The sequence below is a fragment of the Euleptes europaea genome, chromosome 13 (genome assembly GCF_029931775.1).
Source record: "Euleptes europaea isolate rEulEur1 chromosome 13, rEulEur1.hap1, whole genome shotgun sequence".
NCBI lineage: Eukaryota > Metazoa > Chordata > Lepidosauria > Squamata > Sphaerodactylidae > Euleptes > Euleptes europaea.
Window position 1 is genome coordinate 9711696 of NC_079324.1, and position 24105 is coordinate 9735800.

A 24105-nucleotide genomic window follows, 5' to 3' on the forward strand; every position below is an offset into this window, starting at 1 on the left:
AGTCCTTACTGGGGGAGCGATGCTTATCAGCTTGCGCTTTGTACTTGCATTTGGCTCGGTCCAGGTTGCTAATCAGCCAGGGCCAAGTAGTACGGAGGGCATGCGCCCATGAGGCGACATCAGGATCCCCCTCCCCCTCAGACCCTTCTACAGGGGCAATAGGACCGAAGTCCTGACCATACACAGCATAGAAAGGGCTGAAGCCAGTAGATTGATGCACAGCATTATTGTAAGCATATTCTGCAAAAGGCAACAGTTCTACCCAGTTATCTTGGTGATAATTGACATAACAACGCAAATCGCATTCCAGTACAGCATTGACACGTTCAGTTTGCCCATCCGTTTGAGGATGGTAAGCACTAGACAACCCTTGCTCCACCCCCACTAATTTGAGGAAAGCTTTCCAAAATTTAGCAATAAAATTACTTCCGCGGTCGCAGATTATCTTGCGCGGAAACGAATGTAGCCGGAAGACATGTGACAGGAAGAGACGGGCCAACTTGGGGGCGGAGGGAATACCCGCTAAGGGAACCAAATGTACCTGTTTGGAAAATAAGACAGTAACAACCCATAGTACAGTTTTGCCCCCGCTAAGGGGGAGATCCATCATGAAATCCATGGCAATCACTTCCCAGGGTTTACTGGGGATTTCCAGTGGCTGCAGTAGTCCTGGGGGTTTGCCTTGAGAATGTTTGACTGTGGCACAGATAGGGCAGCTGCGAACGAAGGAGTCCACATCAGAACGCATCCCCCCCCACCAAAACTGTCTGCGCAATAGGTGAAGAGTTTTCAGGAACCCAAAGTGTCCCGCTGTCTTAGCTCCATGGGCTAACTGTAGAACTTCTCTTCGAAGTATTTTAGGCACGTATAATTTTGAATCTTTGTACCAACAACCACCTTGCTCGAGTACACCTTGGGGAAAGGTTTGGGCAGTGCGTTCGGCTAGGCACTGAGCCCGAAGGGAGTCCAGGAAGGTATTGGAGATGATCACCCCCTCTCCGTTTGTGGGAGAGGGAGAAGCAGGAGTTGATGGTGGTGGAGGGGGAGGAGAGGCTGGTTGCTGTGGAGCGCTGGATACAGTTGGCGCAAGGGGGACAGGCGAGGGAGCCTGCTGGTTAGGGCTGGATACCTTGTCAGCTACGGTATGATTCCCCTGCTGGAGCCGGGTTTGGGCCCGGGTTTGCACGACCAGTAGGGGTAGGGCTTCCCTTTGCGCCGGAGTAAACAACGAGTCTGTCGGCCGATCCCGTTTTACTGGGTATTGAGGCAACCGGGATAGGGCATCTGCAAGCACGTTCTGTTTCCCAGGTACATGTTTGAGAACAAAACAGAATTGAGCAAAGAAGTCCGCCCAACGCTGTTGTTTTGCGGACAATTTATGGGTCCCCGTGAGGGCAGCTAGATTTTTGTGATCGGTCCAAACTTCAAAGGGGATCCCGGACCCCTCCAGGAATTGCCTCCACAGCATAAGGGCATGGTGGACGGCTGAAGCTTCCTTTTCCCAAATGGGCCAGTTTAATTGGGAAGGTGTAAACTTCTTCGAGAAGTAGGCACAGTGGTGAAGGAGACCGTCCGGTCCTCTCTGGAGTAGGCCCCCCCCATGGCTACGTCAGACGCATCGACCTGTACAATAAACATTTGGTTCGGATTTGGGTGCTGTAGGACCGGTTCAGAAGTGAAAAGCCGTTTGAGGGCTACAAAGGCGGATTGGCATTGATCAGTCCATAGTATTTTGGCAGAGGGCAATGTTGCAGAAACCCCTTTACCCTTTGTTTTCAGGAGGTCAGTGATTGGCAACGCTACTTGAGCGAAGTTGGGAATGAAACCGCGGTAGAAATTAGCAAAGCCCAGAAATTGCTGCACTTGTTTGCGGGTGGAGGGCAGAGTCCAGTCAAGTACCGATTGGACTTTAGCGGGGTCCATGCTAAGGCCACGATGAGAGATTATGTATCCCAAGAAAGTTATCTGCTTTCGGTGAAATTCGCACTTGGACAGTTTTGCATAGAGCTGGTGGTTACGGAGTCGTTGTAAAACTTCTCTGACCAGAGCAACATGTTCCTCCATGGTTTTCGAATAAATAAGGATGTCATCCAAATAAACCACCACCCCGCGGTACAGCAAATCATGTAGTATTTCGTTGATGAGCTGCATGAAGACCCCCGGGGCCCCTTTTAGCCCGAAGGGCATCACGAGGAATTCAAACATTCCAAAACAGCTGGAGAAGGCAGTGAGGGGTTCGTCCCCCTCGCGGATACGGACGCGGTAGTAAGCTTCTACTAGGTCCAATTTGGAGAATATACATCCCTCTTGTAACTGTCCCAAAATATCCGAAATCAATGGTATGGGGTAGGCGTTGGCTTGGGTGACTGCGTTGAGCTTTCGAAAGTCAATGCATAGACGCAGGTCGCCCTCCTTTTTTCGGCCAAAGAACGCAGGAGCAGAGTTAGGAGCGTTCGATGGTCGGATGAACCCTCGAGCAAGATTTTTATCCAAAAAGTCCCGAAGCACAGTGCGCTCGGAAGCGCTCATAGGGTAAATCTTGCTTTTGGTCAGTGTGCAGTCCTTTACTACTTCAATTGCACAGTCTGTGGCACGGTGGGGTGGTAAGGCATCGCATTCTTTAATGTCAAAGACATCGGCAAGGTCTTGGTATACATCGGGCAGGGACGGTGGCAATGGGATATCAGAGGTCAATGCCGGAGCAGGTGGAGCCAGCAGCGCGACGTGCTGCCGGTGCTGTTCGCATTTGGAACTGGTAAAGGAGATAGTGTTCGTCTCCCAATCTATATAGGGATTATGACCCTTAATCCAATTAATTCCTAGGACCACCTCGAATCGGATAGGGGCTATGGTAAAGTCTATTTGCTCCCAATGAGAGCCAATACCCATCGCCACCCCTTTAGTGCGATGATCAACTGGGCCCCCCTTGAAATGGCTTCCATCCATCTGGGCAAATTGGACGGGAGCTGATAGCACCTCGGACTTGACTTTGAGAGCTGCGAATGTGGTTTCACTAATTAAAGTGCGACCGCAGCCGGAGTCAATAAGTGCCCTGACAGGCAGTTGGGGACCCCCTTTATAGCGTTGTAACACTGCGTCCACATACATCGTATTTTCTACTTCTTTCACCTTCGTCGGTTTCGTAGGTTTTACAGGAGAAACTGCGGGGGTCTGCGGGGACCACAGGCTGTGACCGGTTATTTGACAGGTCAAGAGGCGAGTCCAGGTTTAGCGCTGGGGTATCCCGGAGGTGATCTCCGTCCGAAGATGGAGAATTGTCCCCCACTGGGGCACTTGTAATCCAAGACCCTGAGGGGTCTGTAGAAGTAGGAAGACCGGGAGAGTCTCTGAAATAAAATGCAGGGGGTGTGAACCGACCCGGCGTTGTACTGCGGGCGGCCGCGGTGCCTTCGCGTTGAGGCATTCCTCGGTTTTGTGACAGGTCAAGAGGTGAGTCCAGGGTTAACGCTGGGGTATCCCCGGGAAGATCCCTGTTCGAAGGTGAAGAATTGTCCCCCACTGGGGCACTTGTAATCCAGGACCCGGAGGGGTCTGCAGAAGTAGGAAGTGCAGAGGGTGTGGGCCGTCCCGGTGCTGTACTGCGGGTGGCCGCGGTGCCTCTGCGTTGAAGTCGTCCCCGAGCTCGGGGCGATGCGTTCCCCCACTGGGAATTGTCCCTCACTGGGGCACTTGTAATCCAGGACCTGGAGGGGTCTGCAGAAGTAGGAAGTGCAGAGGGTGTGGGCCGTCCCGGTGCTGTACTGCGGGTGGCCGTGGTGCCTCTGCGTTGAAGTATTACAGGTGCTGGTGTAGATCCAAGGAACGGGGCCCCTGGCCTTCCTGGCGGTGGCAGGACGGGAGCTCCGGAGTCTCCTGGCGCCACAGGCACTGCTGGAGTTACTGGCAACATGGGCGCTCCGCCCAGAGTGCCGCAGGTTGCTGCGGTTGAGCCTGATCAGGAGACCCTGGTTGTGGAGCTGGGGCCGAGTCATCTGGTTCGGCTTGTATCTGCTGCAAGCAGTCGTTGCCGTGAAGCCAAAAGTTCATCTGATCCTGCAAGCAGGCCACTCGGTCTACGTGTACCCGCTTGTGCTTTTGGAGCAAAAACATATCCTCGCCCGCATCACCTAAGCGACGGGGCTGGCTGATTCGGAGGTTTGCAGCCCAGAGAGTGTCCTCATAGTGCAAGTCCTCTTTGACCCCCTTACGATCCGCCAAAACTTGATCTGCTTCGAGTTTGGTGGTCAGGGCCATGGTAACTAGTGGCAGAGCCTCCTGCTCCCATGCCGGAATAGGTCCGGTTTGATCCGGAAGATCCAGTCGCGGCTGGATCCGAACCGCTAAGGTTGCTGCGCTGACACCAGAGGCGGGGGTTGACAGCTTATCAATCCCGGCCATTGAAGTGGTGGTCGAGGTCATTCCGTGGAAGAATGCAACCATCCGTTACGCCAGTGTTTTTGGCCTGGCTCCGCACACCCGGGCCAGTCGAGCATCCTCCACTGGACAATTTGATGCCAGGAGGTCGTGGCGGGCGCTGGCCTCCGTGCTGCGCCCATACAAGTCCAGCCAGGCGGCTACGTTCCACTTCTGCCCGTTGAACGTTGTCTAGGGCATCCTAAAAGGAAGGTATCAGGGATGAGACCCTTCCAGGGCTCCGGCGAGGAACCCGCTACCCAGGGAACAGATCCACCGGGACCGGGGGTGAACCACACGGGGCTCCAGCCACGGTAAACTCACTCGGAGAGCTCTGTCTTAGCTCCCATCCGAGTGGCAGGCGAACCCTCCTGGGCTCCAGCCTGACTGATAAAAAGGGTGATGAAGGATTGCTGTCAGAATGTGAGCCCTTGGCCTAAATCAGAACCAAAACAAACCACATCGAGACAGCCAGGTCCAAAAGAAGCTGGTTTTTACTTGGTCTAAATAGGAGTACAGAGCATGAAGAAAAGCTGACAGCAATGAGCTCGCTGTCTGACACTCAGCAGTATAAAGGCTATGATATTTGCAAGTGATTACAGAACACAAACATAGCTGCTGTTCCCAGGACTCCAAACAGGCTTCGGTATGCAGGCTTGTCCTTGAGCTTAGTCAGTAGTCAGGTCAGCGATAGAAACGAAAGCAAAACAAAGTAACTGAGATACAGGCCTGACAATACATCCCAGTTTGCATTACTTTTGGAGGGTGCTGGGGAGGAGGGCAAACGGTGTGCGTAGTGAGTTTGTGCTCTCAAAAGGGCCGGGGAGAGAGAAGAGATGCTCTGTATATAATTGTGAACCAGCTGGTATTTTCCTGGCTCACCCATAAATGGTTAGGTAACATGTAACCTAGGTAACAGGTAAAAGGCAATGTAATATAGTGGTTAGAGTGTTCCACTAGGAACTGGGAAATCCAGGTTCCAATCCCTGCACTGCCACAGAAGCCAGTAACACACTCTCAGCCTAACCTACTTCACAGGATTGTTGTGAGGATAAAATGGAAGAGAGGAGAGCAATGGAAGACGCATTGGGTTTCCATTGGGGAGAAAGGCAGGGTATAAATGAAGTAAATAAGGGTCTCAAAGTACCAGGGTCTCAAAAGCCAGGATCCAGGCTCTGCCAGTCCCTGCCCATGACCTCCCAGACTCTGCCAGGACTCACCTACAACAGTTTCCGCCCTCCGGTCACCCTTGCCTTACCAGATGCTTCCTTGACCATCCACATTCCTTCAGGGTCTTCCCTAGAGTTGTCTGCTCTGGGTTGGGACATACCTGGAGATGTTGGGAGTGGAGCCTGGGGAGGGAAGGGTTTGAGGAGGGGAGGGCTCTCACACTTAGAGTCCATCCTCCAAAGCATCCATTTTCTCCAGGGGAACTGATTTCAGTCATCTGGAGATGTAATCCCAGGAAATCTCCAGGTGTCACCTAGAGGTTGGCATCCCTAGTCTTCCCTGACATGCCACATTCTGCTCTGCTGCTACCCAAGGGGCAAGATATACATTTTAATAAACCTTGTCATTATAGCATACCAACAATGCTGACAAAGCCAGGGTGCATTTCCTCCATCATTTCCCTCAACGCCTCAAATGTGCTCCAGATTCTCTGCTCGACAGCGAGGGACTCATGTGGGTATTTTTGCTCAGCCTATATCACTGACGTGGAAGAAAACCTAATTGTTTTCTGGGAGCGAGAACAAGTTATGCATTTGATGATGCAGAACTGTTTGTCTCCTTTGTCGGCATTCGCCTAATTACATCTCACCTGTGGGCTTCAATGTTTTAATATTCATCAGCTGTTTGCCAAGCGTCCGAATGGATTCAGCCAATGTGTTTGGACTTCATATGCAACAGAAATCAGTATAATACATTTCTTCTTCTTCTTCCTCTCCCTCTCTCTCTCTGTCCGTCTCTCTGTCTCTCACGTCTGATCCTGCAGATCTTTTGGCCATTTTTATTAACCTTTCTTATTGCTCTTTGTTATTGATGAGTGGTCCTCTACTTTTTGCTCCATATGATTTCCCTCCAGCTAAATTCCAGTTTAACTAGGAGAATTTCTGGAATTAATTTTGCAGCTGAAGCAGATTGCTGCTTTCTATTCCCCCCTGCATTGATAAAATACTAAAAAAGAATTCTTGATTTGGTCAGACATATCATCATGATGCTTTTTGAGAAGGGTTTCACAGATGCACACACATGATCCTGCACATTAGTAAAACACCATTCAAAAAGAGAGACAGAGAAAGAGAATCTTTGTTCAACCTGATGCATAATCATAGAAAACATATTATCTGTAGATGCTTCCTATGCAGGGTTATAGCAATGGACACTTGCCCATAGGTAACTTGCCTGGTCAGGATCAGGCCCTCACAGCAATTGTTAAAAAGCTAATTTTTTCCTCTAAAATGACCTTGGTGGCCGTAGGTTGGACCTGTGTCTGCCATTACTGGTAGTTTGGCCCAAAAAGGGCACGCAAAAATGTAAATGAAGGAAGCAAGTGAGGTGGTGGGCTCTCCTTCTTTGGAGGTGTTTAAGCAGAGGCTAGATGGCTATCTGACAGCAATGCTGATTCTGTGAACAGGCAGATCATGAGAGGGAGGGCAGAAAGGGTTGCATCAATGCTTGGCTCTTGTGGCCCTTCCTTACATGCCCAGGGAAATGCTGGTCACCACTTTGGTATTAAGAAGTTATTTTCCTCCAGGCCAGATTGGCCAGGGATCCTGGAGGGGTTTTATTGCCATCTTCTGGGCATGGAGTAGGGGGTCACTGGGGTGTGTGTGGGGGAGACAGTTGTGAATTTCCTGCATTGTGCAGAGGGTTGGACTAGATGACCCTGGTGTAGGCTGACCATATTTCCTTGAGACAAAAATGGGACATTGGGATGGCAAAAACGGGACAGGGGTTATGTAATACTTAGTGTAACCCGATCAGAGCACTTTTTCTATGAGAATTTATCCAGCCATGCCTGCAAGCAGCATAAGAAATGTCAGAGCTGAAGGAAACAAACGTTGGAAGTGTAATGAGGTGCAAAATGGGACAAAATTGGAATTTTAATTAAAAAGACCCGGAAATATGATAAAAATGGATCTGTCCCTTTCAAAACGGTACGTATGGTCAGCCTACCCTGGTGGTCCCTTCCAACTCTATGGTTCTGTGATTCTATGAACTACGGTGAATTGCACAAACACAGTGCTCTGCACAAAATCTGGAAACAAAACATGGAACAATACACAAATTCCATTCCATGTGGGGAAACAGTCTGGCAAAATCTGGGGACAAATTTGGATGAGAGAATTCTGGATGTATCCTCACCCTTTATTTTGAGAGAGAGAGCTCCTCAGAACTATTCTAAAAGGCCGTGCCTCACCTACCTGCCCACCCTTATATCACCTCCTGTAATCTTGGAGATTGGCTGTGGCTCAGTGGCAGAGCATCTGCTTGGCATGCAGAAAGCCCGGCATTCTAATCCCAACATCTTCAGTAAGGAGCAGGTTGTAGGTAATGATAAAGACCTCAGCCTGAGACCCCGGAGACCCACAGCCAGTTTGAGTAGACAGTACTGACCTTGATAGACCAGGGGTCTGATTCAGTAGCAGGCAGCTTCATGTGTTCTCTTCAGCTCTGACCACCCTCAACCAGCCCGAGCTCTTCTGCTCTCTTAAAGGAGCCTGCCCCTTTCCCCTTGGCCTGGAACTTCCTCCCCAAACCCTTACACAGGGTACCCCCTTTCTCTTCTATCCATCATTAGGTGCAAGCCTCCTGTGGCACCTTCGGCATCAACCCCTTCGTCCCACCCCCAACGAAGATGAAACCGGAGCTTTTCCTCAGTGGGAATGTTCATTCAGAACACAATAAATCAAAATCAGAGCCAAACACATCCTCTTCATTAACTTTGGAAGGGCAACTCATCTCAACATCTGACCAACTAGGGCAGGGGTTTAAGGCAAAAGGCCCATGGGCCGGATCCAGCCTCTTGAGAGCTCTTATCCGAGAGCTCTTATCTTAAAATATAATCAAAAATTAAGAGAGAGACAACCGAGGCTAAGATCCAGTGCTCCCTCCCCCTCCCCCCATGGGTAAACCATCACCCAAATGCGGGGGGGCATCGGATCTTAACTTCGGCTGCCTCTTTCTTCTTTTTAATTGTATTTTAATTGAATTAACAAGAAATCATCATATCAAAAGAAAAGAAAAACTGTGGAGGGCTGCTTACCTCTCCTGCCCCTGTTGATCGCAGGAGAAGGGTAGCTTAGCCCAGAACTTCCCCACAATGTCTGATCTCGAGGGGAAGCCAACTGCCGGGCTTACCTTAGCTTTCTCTCCCCTGTGTGCTCCATGATCACAGGGGATAGGTAACTGAGCTGCAGTGCTGGCTTTTGGGGCTGTTGTTGTTTTTCTGGTGGCACTTGGGTTGTAAAATGGCCACTCGCCGGGGCCAGAGGGGAGCTGGTGGGGTGGTGACGTTTTTCTAACAATAAACACTACAGCCAATTACGAAGCAGTGTTTTCAAGGGACAGGGACTCAGACGCTTCCGGTTTGTTGCTGGGGATTCTGCAGTACTCCTTATATTCCATGAATTTCTTTGGGATAAACAACCACCATGCGTAGGATTTTGAGAATTCGGATCAGAAAACTGTGGGTCAAGAGAGTGTCTAGCACAAGGTTAAATTCCCATGCATAGAAGTCCTAGGTCAACCCTGGTCATTTCTCTGGTTGTGCTGCAGTTGTGGAAACGGCACTAATGCTTTGAGTTTCCAGATCCCCATGCCACCTTTAAGGGTCCATTTCTCAGGAGCAGCAAGTGAAAAAAGAGGGGCAGGGAGGGGAGGGGCTGACTCAGATGACACATGACCCATAGAGGTACTGTCCAACCAAAACACCAGATAATAAGTTTGGCTAAACAAGAGCTGAAAGAAACCTGTTAAAATGAGCAAATGTAATGCAGAGTATAATGTGTGTATGTGTGTGTGTATGCTCATGTAAGGGTTTAGTGCCTTTCTTTTTAAAAAATTAGACCCCAACATCTGCCAGTACCAAATATCTGACAATACTGACCTTGATTGACCAACAGTCTGAGTCAGTATAAGGCAGCTTCATGTGTTCATGTGTACATAAGCATTCTGGTGGGGGGGGGACCACTCCCCCGTGTGTCCACTGTGCAAGGGAGATTTGTAATGGCCTGGAAAACTGAAACTGTTTCTCCCACAGACACACACTCTCTGATATCACCAAGTAAGTCAGTCAAAATTTATTTCGATACAAAATCAGCTCCAGAAGATTAACAAATAATTAAAATAAAAGTAGACTCATGTAATGTGGCAATGTCACCAGTGTCTCTACATCCCTTCTGGGTGCAACCCAGAAGTGACAGAGGATAATTCTAGGAATCACTGGAAACTATATGGTAACTTTATGGTAAACCCTCTGGCTGGGGAAAAAAAGCCATCTCCACTCCTCCATATGTCCATTCTATAAGGGAGAATTTTAATGGCCTAGAAAATTGGAACCGTTTCTTCTCTGTCTCTGACATTTGGCAGGGAGGATCCCTTGGGCAAAGGCTGCAACCACTGACAATTTGCGTTAAAAATGAGTCTTGCCTTTAGTTTCTACTAGAAGAGGAATGCTTTCTTCTACCTGTCTGAAATTCAGAAGGGAAGGTTCCTTGGTTGAGCAGGACACTCTTTGAACATTTCCTCCCAACCGATAGGGGAATAAAAAAGTCACAAGTGGGAATGCATCTCTCAATGAAACCAAATACAAACATCCCCTAAAACAGTGAGCCTGAATGCATGGCAAAACAGTATTAAAGAAACTGACCCCACTTAGGGGTCAGAAGCAGCTTTACTCCAGGCCAGATTGGCCAGGGATCCTAGAGGGCTTTTTGCCATCTTCTGGGCATGGAGTAGGGGTCACTGGGGGTGTGTGGGGGAGGTAGTTGTGAATTTCCTGCATCGTGCAGGGGGTTGGACTAGATGACCCTGGTGGTCCCTTCCATGATTCTATGAATAAAACGAACTGAACTGAGATAAAATTTCAGGGCAGAGCCCTCTTCAGCCTGGGGCTCGTTGCTGGCCCCCACCTTTCCCCCTGTTGTCTCCCCTATGTTGAAATTTAGAGTGTGAACCCCTTGAAGCACAGCGTGTTCTTTCATTGTTGTGTCACTCTGCAAAGTGCCGTTTCTTTGATGGCACCATATAAAAACTAATAATAACAGTAAATCTGGACAATAATCTTCCGTCATTCTACTACAGCACTGCAGATAAGTGGACCAAAGCTACTTACCTGTAATAATTTTTACTGGAGCTGTATCATAAAGTTTGGGGGCAAACCTTTCCAGGGGAAAAGAGTGAAAATGTTCTCCCCCTCCCATACATGCACCTTACCACTTCTGCATCATTTGCTGTGTTCTTCCCTGTACAAATAGTAGCTTCAGTCCCACTGGGTTCACCACCACAACGCTTCTGTTTTTTTCCCCTCATAGCCCATCAAGAGTCTTGTTATTGCTGTGGTGAGACTGAAACACTAAGCATCCAATCCAGTTTGAACATTAGGATGGACATTAGGTCACTGACGTCTAACAAAGCCCATGCCAAGTGAGGGCAATGCCTTCTGTGTCACATTGCCCTCGCTCTGGATGGTTGGGAGGAGGAAGGAAGTGAAATAGGGTCATTCTGGAAGCTTGTTGAGCAAGGAAGGGGAGAATGGCTGGCTCCCAGAAAAGGAAAGTTTTCCCCCTTCCTATGTGCAGTCTCCACCCATAAACCCAAGGATAGCCTTGGCATCTACACCCTGTTTGTTGGTCCTCCAGCCCAACTGGTTGGCCACTCTGTGAATCAAGAAGCTGGACTAGGAAGATGACTGGTCTGCTCCACCAGGATTCTTATGACAGTGGGGGCCTTTTCTCTTAGAAGGGTTGGAGGGGAGCTACATTGGGTAGCTCTAGGAATCACCAGGAAGTGATTCCTAGAGCTACCTAACAGCTTTTCCAGGTTTTCCCCCAAAGTGATGTCATCAGTGATGCTGCTGTTTTATACCCCACCCCCCACTGCTTGCAAAAGATTCCCTACCTCCACCAGGGACTTGGCAGCCCTCTCTCCTAGCCTGTGAATAGGGCTGCAACTTAGACAGAACCCTAATTTTCACTCGACTGCTTGCCCACACATGCTAGCACTGGACCTTTTTGGTCCTAAAAACAGCTCTGTAGCGTGTCCCCACCTGTTCACCTAGAGGTGATCTTCCTCATCTCATGTGATAACAAGGCAAGCTGCGCTTTGCAGACCGAGTCATCTCAGATGCCGTTTGCAATGCAACGTTCAAAGCAAAAGGGCTCCTGCAAAGAGATGTCCTCCAGTGAATCTTGACGGTGCCCCCTTTTAATTTAATGTGTGTCAGTAGGATTTACATGCCCAGCTACAGGTAAAGGGGCATTGTGAGGGCCCTCTCGACAACACATCCGGAGGAAGCAGCAAGGATCGCAGCCCCCTGCGTTTTCTTAGCCTGAAGTCAGAGCTGACAAGCACACAGTGAGCATTCTCTCTAGCCGCTGAATTAATTAAGGAAAATAAAATATGGAGGGTGAAGCGGTCCAAGCTCATGCTCCTATTTTCCTTTCCAACCTTTTCTTCCTTTCCTCTGAAACCCTGAAAATCAATCTATATAATTTAAAAATATTTGCCAGATGCTCAAAGAAATGCTAAAATATACAAGAAACATAATCTGGGAGTTCTGGGAGCAAAGACCCTACACACAGACTTCTGGCAGGAACCAAGTGTCTGTCTCCTGCTGAGTAGATTAACCCTTAGGTTACCACACTACGCCAGTAATTCATCAACTGCTACTTACAACACTCATTAGCATGTAAAATCCCAGGTACCCAGGAGCCTCTGACCCTTGGGGTTACCAGCCTCCAGGTGAGGCCTGGAGATCTCCTGGAATTACAACTGATCTCCAGACTACAGAGGTCAGTTCCCCTGGAGGAAATGACAGCTCTGGAGGGTGGGGCTCTATGTCATCACTGAGAACCACTGCAGTTGGGGTTACCAGCCTCCAGGTGAGGCCTGGAGATCTCCCAGAATTACAACTGTTCTCCAGGCTACACAGATCAGTTCCTCTGGAGCAAACAACTCATTTGGAGGGAGGACTCTATGGCATTATGCCCTGCTGAGGTCCTTCCCCAAGCTTCTCCCCAAAATCTCCAGGAATTTCTCAACCTGGAGCTGGCAACTGTAGCCGAGGTCTCTCTCCTCCCCAAACTCTACCCTCCCCAAGCACCATCTCCAAATCTTCAGGGATTCCCAAACTGAATTTGGCAACCCCACTGGCCTCTGAACGCCGTTCTTTCCTGGAAACTGCCATTCCAAAGCCACCAGTGGAAGAGCATTTGTGGAAAAACAGCAGGCCACTAATGCGTTGGGAATAGGGACAGCCCTTACACATGTGTAAAGTGCCGTCATATGCAACCTACTTATGACAACCCTGGCAAGGGGCTTTCAAGGCAAGTGAGAAGCAGAAATGGTCTGCCATTGCCTTCTTCTGCAGAGTCTTACTTGGTGGTCTCCCATCCAAGTACTGATGCTGCTTAGCTTCCGAGATATGATGAGATCAGGTTATACTATCCCAGCCCCAACATGTGACACAACTCAGCAGGAATGTACCCCAGGCGGGGGGAACCCTAATGTATAATTAGGCCCTTGAGAATGGCATAGCTCTGTCTTGTCAGATCTTGGAAGCTAGGCAAGGTCGGTACTTGGAAGGGAGACCACCAAGGAGGATTCTGCAGAGGAGGGCAAAGGCAAACCACCTCTGCTTCCCACATCACTTTACACATACAGTTACTCCCTTAAGTGAGAGAGAGAGTCACAGGTCATTTTCTAGGCTTGCCAAGTACGGGTATAGGAAATACCTGGAGATTTGTGTGTAGAGCCTGGGAAGGGCAGGGTTTGGGAATGGAGGGAGCTCAGCAGGGTATAATGCCATAAAATCCACCCTCCACAGCAGCCATTTTCTCCAGGGGAACTGGTCCCTATAGCCTAGACATATTTCTAGGAGATCTTCAGGACCCACCTAGAAACTGGCAGCCCTGCCTCTGCAGAGGAAGACATGATCCTGCGGAGATTTGCAGGTGGGCTACTTAACAGCAGGCATTTTCCGATCGGTACAATCAAGCCAGCCTCCCTCGGCATTATTAACGTCTCCATCACATCTGTTGCTCGATCAATCATGATAGCTGATGGTCTTAACACACAGCTCACAATTACTTTAGAGAAATGCAACTCTCTGTTTTGTAAGGGATTGAGGGATTTTCAAAAATCCTTAATGGAAGAGGAAATAAGGGGGTGGAGGAATATTTTGTATTTTTAAAATGCCTGCTCAGGACTTGCTATTTATATGCTCCACAATTTGGATTTATTGGTTAATTAAAATGAATATTTCTTTTGGCTCTGCAGTATATAACATACGTGGGCTCTACATGTGAAATGTAGTTTGGAATTTCCTGCATTGGGCAGGGGGTTGGACTAGATGATCCTGGTGGTCCCTTCCAACTCGATGATTCTATGACTGTTTCCCTCAGGGTCACCCCTCCAACGACTTCGGGTCTTTGTTTTGATTATGCCTGCCATTCCCAACCATCAGAGGTCACCTCGCTCTCCCCCTGTGTTTCTGCGCATTCTTCCTGCATTTTCAAATCCGTGATAAAACAGCTCCCTGAAAACACGGGCAAAACACATGGAAACAAGTGGGGAGAGCGAGGCGACCTCTGACAGTCGGGAACGGCAGGCATAATCAAAACAAAGACCCGAAGTCATCGGAGGGGTGATGGCGAGGGAACAACCATGCATAAAAGGCCTCCCTTTCAGGTCCTGAATTACACTTGAGTCAGAGTTCTTGAGATGTGTTCTTTGGCTGTAAAAAGCGGTAGCAGTGGAAAACCGATATATGCACCAGGAAAGGTTGAGACTTCTACCCGTAATCATTTCTAGATTGAAAATCCTCCCCCGCCCCATTTTAGATTACTGCTTGAAATGGTGAGAGTAACCAGGGTGCCAGGCTTGACGTGTGGGAATCCAGAGATTCATTCTGAGTAAATATTCCTGGTTGCACCAATGTGATTATGAAAGAAATTTCACTTGGAAGAGACAAGAGGATTTTAACCATCAGGGATTTTTGCCCCAGGCTGGTTGTATTATTTGACTTTTCACTGTGACGGACAACAGAGCTGAGATCCGAGTGGTGCATTTTTCCAAAACGGAAGCATAGCAGGCGGTATTGTTGCAGCGCATTGTTTACGACTGAAACGGGCTAAGCCGAAAATAATTGAGTGACAGCTGGGAGGGAGGAGGGTGGTGGTCTGTGGAGGGGAAGCAGCCTGCAGGAGTTGTGCGAAAGGGCAGTGGCATCGAATCTTGGGAGGATGATAGCTTCACCATGGAAACAAAGGCTATGCTGCAGAGCACAGATCCGTTCCAGGGGTTGCTGTGGGAAAACTGTGCAATCTTTCCAAAGACAGCCTGCGTCCTCTTGTGCGGGTCCATATGGGAAAGGTTCCTGTGATCTGTGACACAGAAAAATGTGAGTGAAATGGACTGGATGGGGAAAGAAATTCCATCTCATCAAAATGGTTTTGCAAACTGGTCCCAAGTCTCTATCCATTTTAGTGGCCTTCTGGGAAAGGGCTGATGAGTCAGAGCTGGAGATGAACCGCCAGCCCCAGAGTCTTACTGATCAGTCTGTTTGGGTCATGTTTCTGCTTCAAGGGGTGGAAACGCCCCTGAAAATCTAGCCTTGAGAACATCATGTGGGTCCGTTACTTTAGACTAGGTTTCCAACTCTGGCTTGGGAAATTCCTGGAGGTTTGTGGGTGGATCCTGGCAAGAGCATAGTTTGGGGAGAGGTGGGACCTCAACAGGGTATAAAGCCATAGAGCTCATCCTCCAAAGCAGCCATTTTTTCCAGGGGAACTGATCTCTGTTGCCTGGAGATCAGTAGTAATTCCAGATCTCCAGGCTCCACCTGGAGGTTGGCAACCCTACTTTAGACACTTGCGAGCATGCCCAGAAGTAGGCAAAAAAGAGCCTTCCTCCTTCCTTCCTGCATCCTGAGTACACCCCCCGCTTTGGAAGTGGGGTGGGGTTCATTACCCCTTCTCAGAGCACGGAGGTTATGACCACCACCAGGGAGCAGCAGGAACCAGGGACAGTTTTAGAAAGCCGAGTTGAACTCCTCTACTTTGGGGAGGCGCTGTGGCTCATTGGAAGAGCCTCTGCTTTGCATGCAGAAGATCCCAGGTTCAATCCCCGGCAACTCCAGTTAATAGGACCGGGCAGTAGGTGATGTGAAAGGCCTCTGCCTGAGACCCCAGAGAGCCGCTGCCCGTCTGAGTAGGCAATACTGACCTTGATGGACCAAGGTTCTGATTTAGTAGAAGGCAACTTGATTTGTGTTCTTGTGTTCTTATTTCACCTTCAATGATGGGTGGATGAAGAAGTCGGGGACTGGGAGTGCTAAGTGTAGGTGTGGAGTATGGGCGGAGAATGGAGTTCTCCATCTCTCTTCCCACCCATCAAACTTGACAGCATTAACAAACAGAGCCCTGCATGAGAACTTAATGGACGGCTCGGTTATGCCAGGCTCCAGAGGGAGAAAACTGTATTACAAACAACGCCCAGCGCTAATCCTGCAGAGGTAATGGGCTGCACTGATTCACGCTCAAGATGGGCAGTTGGCAAACGGTTGCAGTAATTTGCTATTTCCTCTCCTTTTCTCTCCTCCAGGATCATGCTGATATCGAATGGAAGTTTGCCCGCACAAAGCTCTGGATGAGCTACTTCGACGAAGGGGGCACTCTGCCGCCCCCTTTTAACATCATCCCCAGCCCCAAATCGTTCTGGTATCTCTGCAAGTGGATCCACAAGAGGCTGTGCCCGTCAATGGACCCAGAGAATGAAGAAAAGAGGCATGAAAACCTGAAGACGTTCACGGTAAGGAGGCTGACTTGGCAGTCACCACAGCTTTATCATTTCCATCTCTGCTTTGGGAGTGGCAGGAGGATGTCATGACTCATTCCTTGGCCAACTTTTGAAAATCTTAAGTTTAGGGTCCCCTCTTGCCTCTGGCATCCCCTCCCTGCTGCCAGCCTTTGTTTGACATAGGATGAAACCGAAACCAAGAAAACCAGACACCAACTTTGGTCACTGTTATGGGACCCAGAATTCTAATGGGTTGGATCCCACTAGGATTGCCAACCTCCAAGTGGGGCCTGGACATCTCCCACTATTACAACTGATCTCCAGACAACAGAGATCAGTTGCCCTGGAGAAAATGGCTGCTTTGGAGGGTGGACTCTGTGGGATTGTACCCTACTGAGTTCCCTCCCCAGGCTCCACCCCCTTTGATCTCCAGGTATTTCCCAACTAAGAAGTGGCAACCCTAGATCCCACAGATCTTTCCACTCACAGTGTTGCTCTATCCCCCTCCTGTCCCAAGAACTCTTTTGTTGCTCTGAGCCTCTTGTGAATGGGGAAAGCGCCACCATTGGCTGAACAGATGTGCAGGATCCAACCCAGTGTCTCCCTAGTCCCTGCTTAATCCTTGGCTGACCTGTGAGATAGAACCTCTCTGTGACATCAGAGCAGCTAAGCCTGTAAGGGAGTGCTGCGGGAGGGAAAGGCATTGATTTCCCCCATGAACGTCTCCTGCTGATTCCAGCAAATTTGAAAAGTTGGCCCTGGAACCTATGCCTTACAGCAGAAAGCTGGCCATGTAATTGAGACCTGCTTAATCTACGTGTGCTCTTTTCCTTTCAGGAACGTCATGCCGATAACTTAATTCAGAACCAACATTACCAGGTAAAGGGCATTTCGTCACTCGGCAACTAATCGTAACACCTTGATTTGCTATTGGCTGGGACCCAAAGTGCTACTTCAGGGATGCCCAAGAGCTTGGGAGGAATTGTTTTGGAATTGTGGTGCTTTTTTCCCTGGGAATGGCAGTCCATAGCACATTCTGCTTTCGAAACTCCCCTTGTGTTTGAAGCAGGCTTTCCGTGCAGTGTGCAAAGCAGTGGTTTGCAAAACACAAACATGAGGCCGCCGTGGGTGCAGGTGGGAGCAACTTTGGGATCCAAGCCAGGGCTTTTGTATTCTGTTCTGTTTTGGCACTTGACCAAGACTTCTCAGCTGCATTCCCATGCTGTTAACATGTGCATTAACCGGATTTGTGAAGAAATGTTCATGCACCCGTCAGTCACCCCATTAAGACTTCTCTTTTGCACTGTGACTTAGTATACAGATGCACTCATGCAAATATGTGTGCTAGTCTTTCAGAGGCAGTGTTGTGGTGGTTAGAGAGCAAGATGGCATCTTTTCTCCAGTGTTTTCCATCCTCCCTTTTATCCTGACAATAGCCCTGAGGGTCAGCTTAAGTTGAGATGAAGGGGGAATTCTTCTGCACATGCCCTGTTGGAATTAACTGCAGGAACTCTGCCAGAACACAGCTTGCACATGAGAAGGTTTCAGTAGGTCATGCTCCAAAACATTTCAGGCTACTTTTCCCAAAAGAGAGAAACACGCCTGGCCTCAACCCGCATCTGAGAGCTCACATTATGAACGTTCCCCCTTTGGCTTTGGAGTTGTATTCCCAGCTTGTCGAGCTTCATTAATTCTTCCAATTAAAAGATTTGCTAAGATTAAAAGATTTACTCTGCCAGCAGCTCAAAGCCATTTTCAAAATATGGTACGCTTAAATGCCATTTCAGATGTGGATTTTCATTTTACCCACACCAGGATGGAGTCCTGCGCTTGATTCTGGGGCAAAGGAGAGCAACCGTCCCTCCGAGCTGGAAATGTTCCACTGGGTGAATTTTCAGGCCACTTACCCAAAAAGTAGCAAAGTAAGCGAGTCAGCCTCCTCATTTCTTGTGTCCAATGGCAGGCTGAGGACACTGTCCCCAGAGTAGACCCCTCTTACTTGAATGGGCAACCTCCTCGCACTGTTTCCTTGTAAACGGTTGTGGTGGCAAGTGCCATCAAGTCACGGCCGACTTACAGCAACCCTGTAGGGTCAGGGCTCCTTGTGAATAAGTCAACTTGATTACAAAAATAGGCAAAGCAGTGAAAGAGCAAATTGTCGCCTCTGTTTACTTGCAGAAACAGTTTGGAGACTAAGATTTTTGAAGAAAGGCTGCGCAAACTGGGCACGATCATCCTGGAGGAGATTGAGGGGGGATATGGTTTTTAAGTATTCAAATGGCTGTCATTTAGAAGAGGGTGGGGTCCTATTTCAGTTGGTAGTAGAGGATAGGGCTCATAATAGTGGGTTTCAATTACAGGTGGGGAGATATTGGCCGCTGCGGGAGATTAGGGAAAACCTTTTAACAATAAGGGCAGTTTAGTGGTGGAATTGGTTGACCAGAGATGTTGTGGGTTCTCCCTACTTGAAGGTTTTTAAGTAGAGATTGGACAATTATTTGTCTGGGATGTTTTAGGTCGTCCTGCATTGTGCCGAGGTTTGGACTGCATGGTCTTTAGGCCCCTTCTGACTTTTTAATTCTGTGATTCTATGCTTACAAATTTTTTGACAAGCAAGACAATACCAGTGTTTACTGTTTTTGCTCTGCCATTACCTGGCAGTATGGTACACAGAAGTAACCTTGGGCAAGACATTCACTTTGCCTTGAAGAGATCATCAGCTTCCCAGCCCAGAAAACAATTTAGTAATTTGTGTGTAAGTGTGCTGTGGAGCACACAGAAATCCCTAAAGGGCCTCAAGTTTTATTTGCAACAAACAATATATTGCATATAATTTTTGCTGCAGGGCAATAGCATTGCTTTTGTCTTGAAACATTCAAAGCCATGTTCTATCTAGTGGGGTACAGTGGTTAGAGTGTTGGCTTAGGATCTGGGAGATCCAGGTTCAACTCCCCAACTTGCCATGAAAGCTTGCTGGGTGGCCTGTGACCAGACACACTCTTGCAGCCAAACATACCTCACAGGGTGGTTGTGTGGATAAAATGGACGACAGGAGAACGAGGGAATCCCCTTTGAGTCCTCTTGTGCTGCGACACTTCTGGAAGTAAACCAGAAATGACGGGATCGCATAGCTCGTGGCCGCACGTGTGCGATCCCGGCCCCCAAAATCTCCCGCCGGAAGAGAAGGGGGACCTGGCAACCCTACGGTTAGTGGAGCATTTTCCTCTTGCCTTAATCAGCGTATGTAGAAGGCTCTGAACTCCTGGATGTGGCAAGAGACTGGTGGCCAGGAGGCAGGATTATCAGCCTCCAGGTGGGTCCTAGCGATTGCCTGGAATTGCAGGTGATCTCCAGACTACAGAGGTCCCTCCCTCCCACCACAGGCTCCACCCTCAAATCTCCAGGAATTTCCCAACACACAGTGGACATCTCTACCAAAAAGAGCGTATCTGGGCAACCCATGTTTGGGGCGCGGGGGCAGGGGGAGGAGTAGGGTTTCCAGGTCCCTCTTCTCCACTGGCGGGAGGTTTTTGGGGCGAAGCCTGAGGAGGGCAGGGTTTGGGGAGGGGAGGGACTTCAACGCCATAGAGTCCAATTGCCAAAGCATTTTCTCCAGCCGAACTGATCTCTATTGGCTGGAGATCAGTTGTAATAGCAGGAGATCTTCTGCTATTACCTGGAGGTTGGAAGGAAATGAGACACCACCGTACTAGTATCAAGGAGATTAGGAAATCAGTACCGGAGCGAAAAAAGTAACCATGTGCAAAATAATTTTATCTAAAGTCTACCAAAGTAATACAACTATATACATAAATAAACAACTAACAAACAGCAACAGGTGAAACCGACAATATGACATCAAAAATCACCAAAAATCACCTCATTGGGAACTTCGCTTCTTCTATACAAGAATATAAGAAATACAACTTGACAACTACTTATGTACTCCACCAGAGACTTTTTAAGACAATCTTTCTTGAACTCTTTCACCTTGGATGGTGATTTTTGATGTCATATTGTAGGTTTCACCCGTTGCTGTTTGTTAGTTGTTTATTTATGAATATAGTTGCATGACTTTGGTAGCCTTTAGATAAAATTATTTTGCACATGGTTACTTTTTTCACTCCTGTACTGATTACCTGGAGGTTGGCAACCCTAGGGGGAAGAGAAGGCAGGAAGGTGGGTTGCAGGTTCAAGAGAGATCCGTCCAGGTGACATAACACAGGTGGATCCAGACAAAACAAAGCAGGACTGGAGACCAGACTACTCGCCTCATCCAGGCACGTGGCAGCAAAGAGACACTTAGGGTTGCCAGCGGGCAGTGGGGGGAAACCAGCAGCCAACTTAGGCCTAGTTCTCTGTTGTCAGCAACGTGGCAACATCACTTCCACCATACACCCAAAGTGATGTCACCACGTCGCTGATGACCACAGGGGCGCTCTAAGGTAAAAATGGCTTCTACCATAGCAGTACTAGGCCTAGGTTTACCGCTGGTAAGTTCCCCCGCCAGTTGGCTGAACAGTGCCGGGGGAGGGGTTGCAAAGCAGGGGATACCCCGCTCCCGGCAGGGGTCTGGGAACCCTACAGACACTGCTGGCCGGCTCTCAGTCCACAAAACTTACCTTTACAAGAAAGATAAGCCCCATTTGACTGCTGTCCAGTAGCCATTCAATGCAGCCAGTTTTACTTCCCCACCCCAGAGCGGTATTTGAGCATGTGTGTAGGCATGTTTTGATTTAGATATTTATACCCTGTTTTAGTTTTTCTCCCCACTGTGGACTAGGGTTGCCAGGTCCACCTTTGCCACCGGCAGAAGGTGTTTGGGGTGGAGCCTGAGGAGGGCAGGGTTTGGGGAAGGACTTCAAAGCCATAGAGTCCAATGGCCAAAGCGGCCATTTTCTCCAGTTGAACTGATCTCTATTGGCTGGAGATCAGTTGTAATAGTGGGAGATCTCCAGCTAGTACCTGGAGGTTGGCAACCCTACTGTGGACCCAAAGTGGCCGAAATCATTCTCCCCTCCTTATAGGGTTGCCAACCTCCAGGTGGTGGCTGGAGATCTCCTGCTATTACAACTGATCTCCAATAGAGATCAGTTCATCTGGATAAAATGGCCGCTTTGGCAATTGGACTCTATGGTATTGAAGTCCCTCCCTTCTCCAAACCCCACCCTCAGGCTCGGCCCGCTAAATCTCCAGGCATTTCTCATTCCGGAGATGGCAACCCTACCTTCTTAGCATCCTTACAACAAAAACCTTATGAAGGAGATAGATCACGATGCGTAGCCATGTTGGTCTGTCAATAGCAGTAGAAAAGAGCAAGAGTCCAGTAGCACCTTAAAGACTAACAAAATTTCTGGCGGGGTAGGAGCTTTCGTGAGCCACAGCTGACTTCTTCAGAGGTTATGAGGGAGGTTAGACAGAGAGAGAGACAGAGACAGAGAACGAGAAAGTGGCTGGTCCAAGACCACCCAGTGGGCTTCCATGGTGATTGGGGATTCAAACCTGAGTCGTCAAGTACACGATACTGGCGTAAATCTATTTGCATGTTTGTGAGCGTCCCTGCCTGTCTGGCATTTCTGAGTGATGAGCAGGGATGCCCACAAACATGTAAATCATTTCACTCTGCGCATGGACAGTCTGCCCATTGCTAATTCTAGAGCACCTGGATTTAGAATCATTGAATCATAAGAGTTGGAAGGGACCACCAGGGTCATCTAGTCCAACCCCCTGCACAATGCAGGAAATTCACAACTACCTCCCCCCCACACCCCGTACCAGAAGATGACCAAGATGCCCTCCCTCTCATCATCTGTTTAAGGTCACAGAATCAGCATTGCTGACAGATGGTCATCTAACCTCTTCTTAAAAACCTCCATGGAAGGAGAGTCTACCACCTCCCGAGGAAGCCTGTTCCACTGAGGAACCGCTCTGTTAGAAAATTCTTCCTAATGTCTAGACGCAAACTCTTTTGATTTAATTTCAACCCGTTGGTTCTGGTCTTCTGGGCAACAGAAAACAACTCGGCACCCTCCTCTATATGACAGCCCTTCAAGTACTTGAAGATAGTTATCATATCATCTCTCAGTCTTCTCTTCAGGCTCAACCTTTCCTCATAGGACTTGGTCTCCAGACCCCTCACCATCTTTGTTGCCCTCCTCTGGACATGTTCCAGCTTGTCTACATCTTTCTTAAATTGTGGTGCCCAAAACTGAACACAGTACTCTAGTTGAGGTCTAACCAGAGCGGAGTAAAGCGTTACCTTCACTTCACGTGATCTGGACACTATACTTCTGTTGATGCAGCCCAAGACTGCATTTGCCTTTTTAGCTACCACATCACACTGTTGACTCATGTTCAGTGTTTGGTCTACTAAGACCCCAAGATCCTTTTCACACACACTACTGCTCAGACAAGTCTCCCCCATCCTATAATTATGCATTTGATTTTTCCTACTTACAGTAAATGCAGAACTTTACATTTGTCTTTGTTAAAGTACATTTTATTAGTTCTAGCCCACTTCTCCAGCCTGTCAAAATCATCCTGCATCTTGGCTCTGTCTTCTACCATATTTGCTACCCCTCCTAATTTAGTATCATCTGCAAATTTAATAAGCATCCCCTCTATTCCTTCATCCAAATCATTTATAAAGATGTTGAACAACACAGGGCCCAGCACAGATCTCTGAGGAACTCTACTAGTCACTTCTCTCCAAGTGGATGAGGAACCATTAACAAGCACTCTTTGGGTGCAATCTGTCAACCAGTTGTAGATCCACCTAACAATAATAGGATCTAACCCATATTTTCCCAATTTGTCAACTAGAATACTATGTGGAACCTTATCAAAAGCCTTACTGAAATCTAGATAAACTACGTCTACAGCATTCCCCTGATTCAGAAAGGTAGTAACTTTCTCAAAAAAGGAGATAAGATTAGTCTGACATGACTTATTCTTGAGAAACCCGTGCTGGCTCTTAGTGAATAGATCCATCCTTTCTAAATGCTCAAGAACTGACTGTTTGATGATTTGTTCAAAAGCTTTTCCCGGTATAGAAGTCAAGCTGATGGGTCCGTAGTTACCCGGATCCTCCTTTTTCCCCTTCTTGAAGATGGGAACAACATTTGCCTGCCTCCAATCTTCTGGCACCTCACCTGTTCTCCAAGAATTTTCAAAAATAATGGACAGAGCCTCAGAAATTACATCTGCAAGTTCTTTAAGTACCCTTGGATGCAATTCATCTGCCCCTGCCGACTTTGTTTCGTTTAAAAAAACTAGGTGTTTGTATACTACCCCAATGCCAACCCTAGGCTGCAAATCCCTTCCCTCATCATGTGTTCTGTTTATGCCATGTTGAGCATCGTTTTCCTCGCAAGAAAAGACTGAGGAAAAGTAGGAATTGAGCACTTCTGCCCTCTCTTCATCTCCTGTTACAATTTCACTTTCCGGTCCACGCAATGGGCTTATCTTGTCCTGGTTCTTACTCTTACTTTGTACATAGGAAAATAACCCTTTTTTGTTGTTTTTAGCATGTTTTGCTAGCCTAAGCTCATACTGAGCTTTAGCTGTCCTAACACTCTCCCTACAAGCACTAGTTATTTGTTTATATTCCTCTTTGGTTATCAGGCCCCCCTTCCACTTCCTAAATGAGTCTTTATGGCTGTTTATGGAGCC

The 24105-nt window shown here is 48.3% G+C and overlaps 1 protein-coding gene across 1 annotated transcript in view; it reads left to right on the forward strand.

The window, feature by feature from the left end:
* Positions 1-24105, forward strand: part of TRPC5 (transient receptor potential cation channel subfamily C member 5) — a 168256-nt gene that overhangs the window by 139620 nt on the left and 4531 nt on the right. The window contains exons 7-8 of the mRNA XM_056859397.1: positions 16240-16446; positions 17272-17313. Of these exons, the coding sequence (XP_056715375.1) occupies positions 16240-16446; positions 17272-17313 (249 nt within the window). The remainder of the gene's footprint in view (positions 1-16239; positions 16447-17271; positions 17314-24105) is intronic.